Source organism: Canis lupus, chromosome 35 (assembly GCF_011100685.1).
Source record: "Canis lupus familiaris isolate Mischka breed German Shepherd chromosome 35, alternate assembly UU_Cfam_GSD_1.0, whole genome shotgun sequence".
Classification (NCBI taxonomy): Eukaryota; Metazoa; Chordata; class Mammalia; order Carnivora; family Canidae; genus Canis; species Canis lupus.
In genome coordinates, this window is record NC_049256.1 from 5,918,152 (window position 1) to 5,931,029 (window position 12,878).

The 12,878-nt window shown below is 43.3% G+C and overlaps 1 protein-coding gene across 1 annotated transcript; it reads left to right on the forward strand.

Moving 5' to 3' along the window:
• Positions 1-371: 371 nt before the first annotated feature.
• Positions 372-621, forward strand: LOC119867607 (short coiled-coil protein B-like). Its single transcript, XM_038583958.1, is given in 2 exon segments — positions 372-461; positions 463-621. Coding segments are annotated over 2 exon segments (249 nt in total).
• The last annotated feature ends 12,257 nt before the right edge of the window (positions 622-12,878 follow it).

Here is a 12,878-nt window from a genome sequence, read left to right on the forward strand (position 1 = left end):
CCACCATAGCAGACATCATCACTGTCCCTGACAATCCTGACCAGTTGGCAGAAGTCTGTAGACTGAGGTTGGACTGATGCTGCAAGATGTTTCATCACCACTTTCTGCCTGGGTTCACTCTTTGAATCTTTTAGAGCCAGTTAGCTTAATCCTAGAACCAGCAAGTGGTCGTCTTTGAATCTGAAAGCATGATGCTCACCCACACCCAAGGGTAACACTGAGGATGTTTCTCTTCTATCTGTTGTACCCTTTAGTAGGGACACCCTGACCACTGAAGAACAACGATTAGACCCCTCCCATCCCCAGAGCTTCCAACAGTAGACCTTTCATCCAGGATTTTATATCCAATGCCCAGAAGTTTGTTACTAGAGATGATAAATGCCAACAGGGCTAAAGTCGGTGCTGAAAATCAGGTGGAGCTGGAGGAAAAAACACGACTTATTAATCAAATGTTGGAATTATCAACACACACTTGAAGATCTGGCAGCAAGTGTAGATGCAATGACGGCAGAAAATCTGAAGCTAAAATCAGAAAACCAAGTTCTTGGACAATATATAGAAAACCTCATGTCAGTTCCTAGTGTTTTTCAAACAACCGACTCAGAAAGCCAAAGAAAGTAAAGGATTGACATCCCTTCTGTTTTATGGAATAGCTGCTGATTTTTTTTCTTTAAAACTTGGATAGACTTAAAAAGTTACAGTACTTTTGTTTGTGGCTTAATTGAATATTTATGAAGATAATATCAGATCTAGGGAAAACTAAGAGCATAACAGAAGACTTCCGTGAGTTTGTATGATATATGTTAGTCTATGTAAACATGCAAATGTATTGTAGAGACTTTATAATTAGAAATGCATGTATTTATGAAACTTGAAAGTGAATGTTTTATCAAATGTGTTTTGATTTATAGGTTTAGCACTTTCCTCTACCATAGGTGTAGCAAGAGATACAAGAAAATAGCCATTGTGTTGTGAAAAGTGACCAAAATCATTTACTAAATGTACAACTGTATATAGCCTGCCCACCATGTTATGCCTCATCTCCATTTGCTTCTTCCTTTCCATTTCTCTTCCCCTAAGGAAAAAATTGGTTTCACATTTGTAGAAGTAATTTTAATATTTAATTATCTGTGAGAGTGCCCTAAGCTCGAATTGTTGAAACTTAACCAAAATAAGATAGTTTCACAGTTAGGACTTGCCTTCATATTAAGATAGGATTGTTGGGTTCTCTTTATTCAATTGAAAACAGAGGCTATACATATGAAGACTTTTCTTTGCCACTGAATTGTCAAATTGGAAAGGTTTGTTGATTAAACACTTCCTTTTGCACAAAATAACCCACTTGGTATCTAAAAAGATGAGCTCTGATTATATTTTTGTAATAGGAAATTCTGAGAAAAATGGAAATAGGATGGGAAGAGTACTTGGCATACAGTAGTAACCAACTCCAAATATTCTAACTCCAGATTTGCATGATCTCTGGCACAGATTAGATCATTTGGGGTATATATATATATATATATATATATATATATATATATATAATGATTAAATGTGACAAACCTTATGTCAACCACATCTAGAAGAGAATAGCTACCAAGAGTTCAATCTCAAGGTTTATTTGAAGTCCCCAGCAGATCGACTTTTGCAAAATTCCTTTACAGTGTATTAGTATCAAAATCATGAATAAAATGCATGCATACTAGCTGATACTTTCTTAGTATTTTCTCTCACCATTTCTCCCAGAATTTTCTGTTAACCTAACTACTTGGTTTGTAGAGTTTAGTTACTCTTTGACACTTTCTAAAAATTTAGTTTGTAGATTCATTTGGTAAGAAATTTAGCATCAGACATTATGTTAAAATGTTAAATTGGGTAAGAGATCCACTAATATCATTTTGGTTACTAGACTGCAGCTACTTTTAATCATGGAATAATCTTATGCTTGTATTGATGTAAGTAAGATTCGATGAATGACATCAGCTGTACAAATAGAATAGTTATCCTGCAAACATTTTGCATCCCTTTTGTGACCTAATTTACAAACATTTAAAATTGTGTTATAATTGTGCTTTGCTGTTTAATGAAAAACTATTTCAGAGAAAAAAAAGAAAGAAAAGAAAAACAATGATTAAGTACCAGTATGTACCAGGCACTGAGCTTGGTGTGGAGTTAACAAAGATGAAGGGCATTTCTCTTCTTGGGAATTCAGAGACTAGTGGAAACAAGGAAGTACACAAAGAAATTGCAATGTGATGTGGGAGGGCTACAGTAGATGAAGCCCGGGGATACCGAGAGAGTCTCTGCACACCACTTGTCTTATTCCACTGGGACTACATTAAAGAAAATCACAGACCGGGTGGTTTATAAACAACAGGAACTTGTTTCTCAGTTCTGGAGGCTAAAAGTCCAAGCTCAAGATGCCAGCAGATTTGGAGTCTGACAAGAGTCTGCTTCCTGGTTCATAGATGGCCATCTTCTCCCTGGGTCTTCCCATGGCAGAAAGGGCAGGGGTCTCTGGGTGTCTCTTTTATAAGGGCTCCACCATCTTGACCCAATCACCCCCCCAAAGACCTCATATGATCACCTTGGGGATTATAGGATTTCCGCATACAATTTTGGGGCACACTAACATTCAGATCACAGCAGTGATGGATTCTAAGCTTTAGAACACATAAGAGCACCTGGGCAGCTTATAAAAGTGCAGGTTCCTACTATGGTCACAGGGGTTCTGACATTATATATTGGAAAGCTAGATCTCCAGGTTTGCCTAACAATCTACTCTCTTTTTTTCTCCCACAAAAAATCCCAGATAATGCTGACACAGTAGTGGATCCCACTCTGAGAAATCCTGCTCTATAGGGTGAGGTGGGATGAATATGCTGGAGAAAGAAGGCTCAGAGGCAGATTTATGAACTAATAAGGCACTCTAGGTGGAGGGGACAGCTCAGGTGCTGGCAGAGTCTGATTTGTCTAAGAAAAATAAGACGTAGAGACTAGAACGTGAGCCTGGAGAGCTTCAGGATGTGCCAGCTACAAAGATGTTGGAGCCAGACTGTATTTAAAGCACGTCACACAACGAAGTTTAGACATTTTTCCTTCTGTAAGACAAAGCTATAAGTTGGGGAGCCAGGAGCCTGAGCTCTGGGTTTCCCTGTGAAAGGCTGGCCAAGGTACCCTTGATTTGGCCTAGACTGACCACACATCTGTCCCAGCACCTCTGCTGCCCCTCATTCTCAGCTGCCCTGCCTACCACTCTCTGCCCTTCGCTCCTCTGAGAGTGGGTGTGTTCTATTGGGTGTCTCTGGCTCAGTTACCTCTCAGCTTCTCCTTATGTTTCTAATACTTGATAATCTAATGTCTAACAGTTTCTCCAGTTTTGGCCTGGCTGCCTCTGACAAGCCAGATTAACCTGCCTCAAAGTGGAGACGAGAGCTATCCTCTCCATGGAGCCAAAGGGGGAGGCATGAGCTCCCCAGCCTGGACCAGTCATTGCTCATCACTCTACTCCAGCTCTCTTATTGCTAAGCCAGAACAGTGGCCAGTGTTCCTCCAACCGGGATGATGCACACTTTCTGGAAGATTTGAACACTTTCCAAATAATACTTAGGCAAGGGATAGTTATAAAGGTATCAATGTCCACAGGTACTCTTTGCTAATATTGATCTGCTTGAAATGAGCCTATGCTTAGAATATACCTTCCTCGCTTACAAAATAAAGATATATCCCTTGTCCATCCCAAATCTTGTTTTGGTTCTTTACTGTAAGAGGGCACCTGAAACAATGGGATAAATTTAAATTAATGATAAACCAAGTCCCTTCAAGCTCACAAGGCTTTGTGTCCCTCCTTGTCATATATATATTTCTACAAGAAGGGCATGTTGGCCCATAGGGGCTCATAATTCAGAATATCCAAAGTAGCATAAGCTTGTGATGTTGATCCTTTAAAATGTAATTTTTGCAGGACTATTGGATTTTCCAAAATACGATAAATCAAACACATAAAGAAAAACTTCACGTGATATCTTTCAGATATATCATGCTTTATTCAATAAAGTAATGAAAATTTGTTTTATCCAATAATACAAAATATGTATTCAAATTATAGTCAATCCTCATTTTATTTCAACATATAAAATAGTTAACATTTCCTAACTCCTATTAATAAAACTTACTTTTAAAATGTGTGAAAAGGGGGCACCTAGGTAGTTCAGTTGGTTAAGTATCTGCCTTCAGTTCAGGTCATGATTCCAGGGTCCTGGGATTGAGCCCCACATCGGGCTGGCTCCCTTCTCAATGGGGGGTCTGCTTCTCCCTCTCTCTCTCTCTCTCTCTCTCTCTCTCCCAATGCCCCTCCTCACCACTCATTCCCTCTTTCTCTTAAATAAACTTTTAAATGTGTGAAAATTTTTAGATGTCAATTTAAAAACACATGAATGAGCGCATAGATTTTCAAAATTCTTTTACATGGCACATAGGCCAATATTTGAAGATACTGGAGTAGGACACTTTCCATCAAAGATCACGGTTGTTATTATATTTCAAAGTGCACTGAGTTTCTACTGTATGCCAGTCACAGTGTGCCTCCTTTGAAATAAGTATGTCTCTCTGTGGCCAAGAAAATGCTCCATCTCCTGGTGGTGGGTTACCTGGTCTCAAAGAGCTCTACCGTCAGCCTTTCACACAGAAATATGTGCATCAAACTCCAGGGCCAGAAGTTGTAAGGCACACAGAAGGTCACCCTGAAAAGGCAGTAGGCTCACCCAGTCATACATTTTGGGTCTCACGTGCTCTGGTGTCCAGGTGCATGAAAGAAATGGCAACATAAGATGGGCCACGCTCCACGCTGCCATCTCCAACGTGGGGTGATCTGGAGGGTGATCCCTGGAGGTGATCCACCAGGGATCCAGAGAGCCAGGACACAACAGGGCACACACAAAGTTCACAAGTAATAAAATATGCATACAGGCTGGGGTTGGTGCTCGGATGTGTCATCCCACAGGTGTGCGAGACACAGAAGGTGTGGATCAGGCCCACAAGCCAGCTATGGGGCAATGTGGGGCGTCATTCACAAAGCCACCATGGATACAGCTGGGCTTGAGTGGAACTTTGAATGATGGATAGGATGTGGGTAACTGGGGAGAGGCAGGGAAGGTGCCCAATCATAATCAGTCAGGCAGACATATGGGGCAGCTGGTCTGTGCTCAGCATGGCTCAGGACCCTGAGGAACTGGGGAAGGTGGGTAGAGATTTGACTGGGGAGCCCAGGCGCAACAAGGGAGTTCAGGCGCAAACTCTGGGAAAATTCAGGTCTCGCTGCAAGGAAGAATGTGACCAAGGCCTGTGTCCCTGGTACAGCAAAGCACCCCAGGAATTTGGAAGTGGGAAAGTTCCCAGTGGATCTTATGGGTTAGAGATGAAGGGTAGCCTTGAATAGGAGAATGAGCCAAATGGGACTAGGAAGGGTAAACGGGATGTGGCCTTCAGGGAAGAGGGAGGGACATCCCAGGTAGGGAGAACAAAGGTGGCCTGGGCTTGGCATAGAACTGACCTGCTGTGTTGAGCAAACAGTTAAATGAAATGCTCAAAGACAGGGCCCGCCTGACTGCTAAAACCCTCGCTCCTCCAGTGAGCAAACATCCTCCAAGCACCTATTTGCCAGATGCTGCAAGGACCCAGAAAGAAAGACTGCTCAGCTGTGACCCTGGCTGAGGGATGGTGAGGAGGCCTAGGAAGAGGAGGTTCAGATCCCGGGGTGGGGTGGAGTGGGGTCTAAGTGGGTCTGGGGAACAGGAAGGGCTGGGGGGAGCTTGGGGCACAGTGGAGGAGTGAGAAGGGATTTGGAAAATAAGATTGCGGTTGAACGGGGAGCGTCCCTGAAGCCAAGGAGAAGCACCTGCTCTTCCTTCCCAGCGCATTTCACATGGAAGAGCTTGAAGCCATCACATGTTCTTCACTAGGGAGGTGGCTTATTGCTGGTTCGGCCCCAGGAGGACTCGAGTGACCACGGCTTGCAGGACGGGTTCGAACAGAGAGTGGAAGTCAGGGAGCCAGTTAGGGAGAGGTTACACAGCCTGCATCATTCCGTTCCTGGCCCACAGGGAGGACAAACGCATCCATGCAGTTGAGGTCAGAAAAGGCTTATACCACAGCTGGACGGATTCACCTCATGGTCACCATCGACATTCTTCCCAAGAGACAGCCTTATGCCCAGGGGTGCGGGGCAGGGGGTGCGGGTGGCCACACATAGATACAGGTCACTGGAAAGCTTATAGGAGACAATGTTAACATTCCAAAAATATGATTCGATTTTTCACACATTCGTCACAAGCCATCATCAGCTTCCTTCTCTTTGGGTCCTTTTTTGCTCTCTTTTTAAAAATGTTCAAGTTCTTATGTCAGTATGACTGTTATATCCAAAGGACTTACGGGAAACCCTAACTCCAACCACAGCTGTTAGAATTGCGCCCCATTTGCGAAGTGAGGCCCAACGGCCCAGAGAGGAAGAAACAGGGTTGGGGCCTCATCTGCCCGGTAATCAGACAATAACCCCGGACCATTTGGTGGCATTCCAGTCGGGCCCTTAGAAAGCACATGTGTTTTTACACGGCCATTCCAGGGCTCTCGGTTACAGGGAACATCTGGGATGCGTGTGTAAGGCATCTTCGCAGGGCAAGGCCCAGCGTGCAGCGGGGAGTGGTGGCAGCTGGCTGAGCTCGTGCACAGACCCCAGCCCAGGCAACAAGGGGCTTGCCGAGCAGCCTGCTCTGGGGGGCGGACCCTGTGCGCTGGCCCATTTGTTCTTACATGACTTGGAAGAGTTAGCTGCGTGGGTCTGTGGCTCATGCCAGGAAGACTGATCGGTGGGATTTGTGAATGGGGGGTCAGTGAGCCTTGCACAGAGGCAAACTTTGTTCTCTTCACCAGCAGCAGCCCCAACCTGGCCAGCACATGACAAATGGCAACGAGGTGACGGGAGCGGTCTTCTCCCTGGGGTAACCAACTGTGAGCTCATCCTCTTGGAGGGCGGGTGGGGAATATCATCCTCACCCATGAAGAACGGTTCATTGTTTTTGCAAACATCCGCATGTGTAATATCTTCGGTTGCCCTCCCAGCAGCCGTGCTGTAAATACAAAAATGTAATCTCATTTACACGTCAGGCAGGCAGCAAGATACGTCCGGTTGATCAAAGGCTTGGACACAGGAAGAGCCAAGATTTGTTTTCCATCCTTGTTGTGGAGCATCGGTACTTGACATGAGAAAAGTATTTAAGGCCGAGGGAGAGTTGATGTAAATCATTTAAAAACCAGAGGCTCAGGGAAGCAGATTGGGATACAGCACTACCCCCTGCCCCATGGGGACACAAGCAAACAGAAACTGTTTCTACAAATGAGGGTCTGGAGCATGGGACGTTAAAAAGCAAATGCTTATCAGCAACCTTTGAAATACTCCTGGCTGTTGAAGCAGCGTTTCTGTCTCTCTCACCATTAGCTTAGATTTGATGAGCGACTTGAACCTTTTCCTTTTCCTTTTAGATGTTCAAAAATGTGTGTGCAGTCTGCAGCCATGACCATTTTCTTCTGAATGGTTCTCATCTACCTCCAGGAAAGAGAATACATGAAATCCTCGCAGAGCCAGATGGTCTGGCTTTCTCTTCGTTTGGCTAAGAACGAGACACAGCCCTTTCTGAGTCGTGGGGCATGCAAGGTGTAGCCCCATACCTGTGCCACCATCACTCTTTCCTTAAAGAGTTTCTAAGCTGCTGCAGTCAAACCAGCGTATCCAAATGCTTTCAGGCCACAGTTTTCATTTTTTTTACTTTAAGAGATCATTGCCCATAGTGAAGATGCATTATTTTTACTTGTTTTACTGGCACCTGTAATTCTTTCAGTGACATTTCCTAGTCTATCTCCAAAGTTGATGCCAAGTCATGATCTACCTCAATAAATAGATCATTCTGGACTCAAACTTGAGAGGGTGGGGGAGGAGGAGAAAAGGAAGTGCAGAAGGGACACATAAAATGTGAAAGTAAAAAAAAAATTAGTCCATGGAATTATTAGCATGCTATTTTCATTACTCAAATACTTTCCAGATTATTGGATGCTCAGTTCAGAAATAAAAACATCTATATCAAAACATCAACAAAAATATTTATAGTCAATATATCTAAAGATTAATATTCTTAATGCATTTGAAAAAAAATTTGGGCTGATAGTTGACAAATTTTTGACCTACAAAAAAATGTCAATTGCACATGGCTCATTCTGAATACGAAAGCTTTAACAGACAAATGGGCCCAGATTATTAATAGAAAATACAAATGACTTCAAACTTGTGAAAAACTGTAACCTTACTAATAACCAAAAAAATGCAAATAAAAAGCAAAACCAATCTATTTTCAGCTATCATAAATAGCAGGGCTGCTTAGCAAGTCTTGCTGTCCAGTGCTCGGCATAAAGAAATAAGAACGGTGCTCGAGGGAATGCAAGTTGGTATAACCTTCTTGGAAAATAAATTGGCAATAATGTAACAAAAAAAAAGTGGGTTTTTTTTTTTTTTTGGTTTTTTTTTTTTTTTTAATGTTCAAATCTTAGTTCTTAGTAATTCCGGCTCTGTGAATTTATCGAGCGGGGAAAGTGTTCTGTCCAAAGATGTACTTTGTAGTATTTGTAACAGTAAAAATTTGGAAGCAAACCTCATATCCAAGAATAGAGAAATTAAGCAGTAATCAGAAGCACAGAATGTAGCTTTAAACAAACTTGTCTATAAATCCCTCTTTGGCTGCTTAATAATTGTGTGATGTTACATGCATTACTAAAAGCCTGAACCTCAATATTTTTTATCAGTTTGTATCATGAAAATAATTCCTACCTTGTTGGGCTGTTGTCAGGATTAAATGAAAAAAATGTATATAAATTGCTTGAAACAGTGTCTGGAATGCAGAAAACATCAGCTTCTCTGTATTATTTGGCCATCCTCAATATTCTTCAGCTCTTGAAAGAATAAGCATAATTTGCAATAACGGGAAATTTCATATTATGTTATGTGAAAAATCAGAGCACAGAGTGAAATAGAGATCTTGGTCCTGATTCTGTAATATATGCATAGAAAAAGAAAAAATAATGGATGAAATAGAAATCAAAATTTAACCGGTTGTCTGGGACTTAGAATTAGGGGCGATTTTCCTATGGGCTTTCAACTTCTGTGTCATTTCCAAGTGAGCTATAATGAGCATGCATTATTTTTATCATCGAGAAAGGATAAAATATATTTCCTAAAATACATCACCAGCCTCTGGTGTTGGCTTCCAGACAGAGCAGGTAGTTGTTTTTATCCATGGCTCCCAGGCAGGATGGAAGGGCAGCTGAGATGCAGAGACCGAGGTCCAGATGAGGAGCTGGGATCCCTGGCTTTGGGGTCCTAGATGTTCACTTAGGACCCTGCAACCCTGGCCTTCACAAGCTGTGCTGCTATGGGGAGACTATCCAGTGAGATCAACACTTCCCTGCAGAGGCCGTGGGGAAAATGCTCTCTTATTTCCTCTCAGCATGCCATGCACCACACTGGGGTCCCCATGGAGCTCTCAGTACGCTTTGGTTCTCCTCTCCTGCTGCTGGTGGAATGGAATCATTTGGACAAAATATTCTTTCAGCCCGTATCCCCTGTTATGGGCTAATTTGTGTCCCCCTAAAATTCGTATGTTGAATTCTTAGCCCCCAGTACTTCAGGATGTGACCTTATTTGGAAATAGAGCTGTTGTCAATGTAATGGGTTAAGATGAGGTCATCTGGGTGGGCCCTAACCCTATGCAACTGGTGTCCTTATAAAAGGAAATGTAGACACAGCGACATGCAGAGTGTGGACACATCCTCCACACAGGGAGGCACCGGGTGAAGGCCGGAGTGACCACCATGAGCCAAGGAGCCACCAGAAGCTTGGAGAGAGGCCCAGAACAGACCCTTCCAGCATCTTCCCAGGGAGCATGGCCTTGCTGACACTCTGATCTCAGACCTCAGGTCTCTGGAAGTGTGAGGCAAGGGATTTCTGTTGTGTAAACTCCCTGGCCTCAGATTTTGTGGCACTTTGTCAGGGCAGCCCCAGCAAATGAAAATGGCCTCCTTTCCCTCAGCCCATCCTTCCTCCTTCCTTCCCTTCCAGGGACAAAAATGAAAGCCTTCCAAATCCAATGAGTGCTCTGTCATGGTCTATCGGGTGGAACGGTGCCCAGGGCCTCCCCCAGGGCCCTGTGCAATCTGTGACTCAGTGAAGTTACTCAGTGAACCAGTCACGGTCCAACCACCACGGCTTTCTGGTCGGTCACATGTGGCGAGTCATATGTAAACCCTTCCACCTGTTGCCTAAATGCCTGTGCCTGGTAAGAATCTGCATATGCCTTCATGGAGTGGGTATTTATCCCTTATGCCATAAAAACACACACACACAAAAAAACCATTATGTGATATGAGTAAGAACAAACCTCAAGTACTGTATTTATTATACCATGAAAGTGCTGGAACGTGAAAGAGGCCCCAAAAGTGGGCTCTAACCAGTTAGAAACATGGCTCCTCTCTCTGCAGAAGTCCAGGCTGCCACGGGGCCTTGCTTGTCAGGTTCCTCTTTGTCATGGACTGAACGTTGTGTCCTCTTCAGGTTCCTATGTTGAAGTCCTACCCCAATGTGATGGTGTTGGGAGGTGGAGCCACTGGGAGACAATTAGGTTTAGATGTGGTCATTAGGGTAGGGCCCCATGATGGGATTAGTGAGTGTCCTTGGAAGAAGAGGAAGAGAGAGGGACACCTGGGTGGCTCAGCGGTGGAGCGTCTGCCATTGGCTCAGGTCATGATCCCGGATCCTGGGATCAAGTCCCATGTCGGGCTCCTCACAGAGAGCCTGCTTCTCCCTCTTTCTATGTCTCTGCCTCTCTCTGTGTGTCTCATGAACACATAAATAAAATCTTTAAAAGAGAGAGAAGAGGAAGAGAAACCAGAGCAATTTCTCTGTCATGTGAGTACACAGCAATAAGGTGACCAGCTAGTAGGACCTTAATCTTAAACTTCCCAGCCTCCCTCTGGAACAAGGAGAACTAAAGGTCTGTTGTTCAGGCTGCCCACTCTATGGTATTTTGTTGTGTGACAGCTTGAGTGACTAAGACAATCTTCTTGCCCTGTCAGCCTTTATCTTACCACTGTATCACACCCTCGGTTTCGAAAGGATTTGGTCACATTGGCATTCCACCCAGCAGGGGAGAGGAGAGAGGGAAAACACACTCTGTCCCACTGAGGCAGGCTGCACACAGCACTACACACAACACTGCCCCCTGTGCCCCCAGCCAGGAGTTGATCACATGACCATACTCAAAGCAAAGGGGACTAGAGAATACAATCTTATTTTCTGGGCAGACAGTGACCAGGCTAAAAAACTTTATTTCTTTTTCTTTTTCTTTTTCTGACCTTTTTTTTTTTTTTTTAAGCATAGTTGACACACCATGTTACGTTAGTTTCAGGTGTACAACATCATGATTCAACATCTCTATAAGCTATGCTCTGCTCACGAGGGTAGTTACCATCTGTCACCATACAACACGGTTACAATATCATTGACTATATTCCCTAGGCTGGACCTTTTATTCTCTTAGTTGTTCCGTAAGTGGAAGCCTGTATCTCCCACTCCCCTTCACCCATTTCGCCCATCCCCCACCAACATCCTCTCTGACAACCATCAGTGTGTTCTCTGTATTTATGGGTCTGTTTCTGCTTTTTGCTTGTTTATTTGTTTAGATCCATGTATAAGTGAAATCATATGGTATTTGTTTTTCTCTGTGTTGCTTATTTCACTCAGCATAATACCCCCAGGTCCAGCCATGCCATTGTTGCACATGGCAAGATCTTGTTCCTTCTATATCTGAGTAATATATATATATATATATATATATATATATATATATATATATATCACCTCTTCTTTACCCAATTATCCATGGATGGACACTTGGGTTGCTTCCATATCTTGGCTATTGTAAGGAATGCTATGGTAAACACAGGGGTACATGTATCTTTGCAAAGTACTGTTTCTTTGAGTAAATACTCAGTAGTGGAATTACTGGGTCATATAGTATTTCTATTTTTAATTTTTTGAGGAGCCTCCATACTGTTGTCCTTGGTGGCTGCACCAGTTTGCATTCCTGCCAACAGTGTGTGAGAGTTCCTTTTTCTCCACATCCTCATTGACACTTGTTTCTTGTCTTTTATTTTAGCCACTCAGACAGGTGTAACGTGATACCTTATTGTGTTTTTGATTTGCATTTCCCTGATGATGAGTGATGTTGAGCATTTTTTCATGTGTCTATTGGCCATCTGTATGTCCTCTTTAGAAAAATGTCTATTTGAGTCTCCTGTCCATTTTTTAATTGGATTATTTGGGTTTTTTGGAAATGTTGGATTTCTATGGGAGAAGGGAAGATGACTTTTTGGGAATAACCTCAGAAACCAAGTAGATGTTTGTAATATGACCTTTTTTTCTAGGGTGGGAGCACCTGAGAAGCACATAGCTTCCCTGGCATTGGGAGAAATCACCGAGCAATGTATTAACTGGGAGAGAAATGGAATCTTGCTCGCACTGTAGGAAATGGAGCCCCTTGGGCAGGATGAACCATTATACCTACTTTTCTCTTGCTCCTACGTTTGTAACTAATGAGCATTTGTCTCTTCTGGGATCCACCTCCAAGTTACCTGTCAGCCAAGAAACTGGCTTGTGGGTATGTTTACTTCCTTTCAGAAGACTGAGAGGGCCCGTGGCTATTCTGAGCTGGGCTGGGTCTGAACATTTGCGTAAGACAACAACTAAATTCACTGTGACCCAGGCACTGTTAGAGGCCATT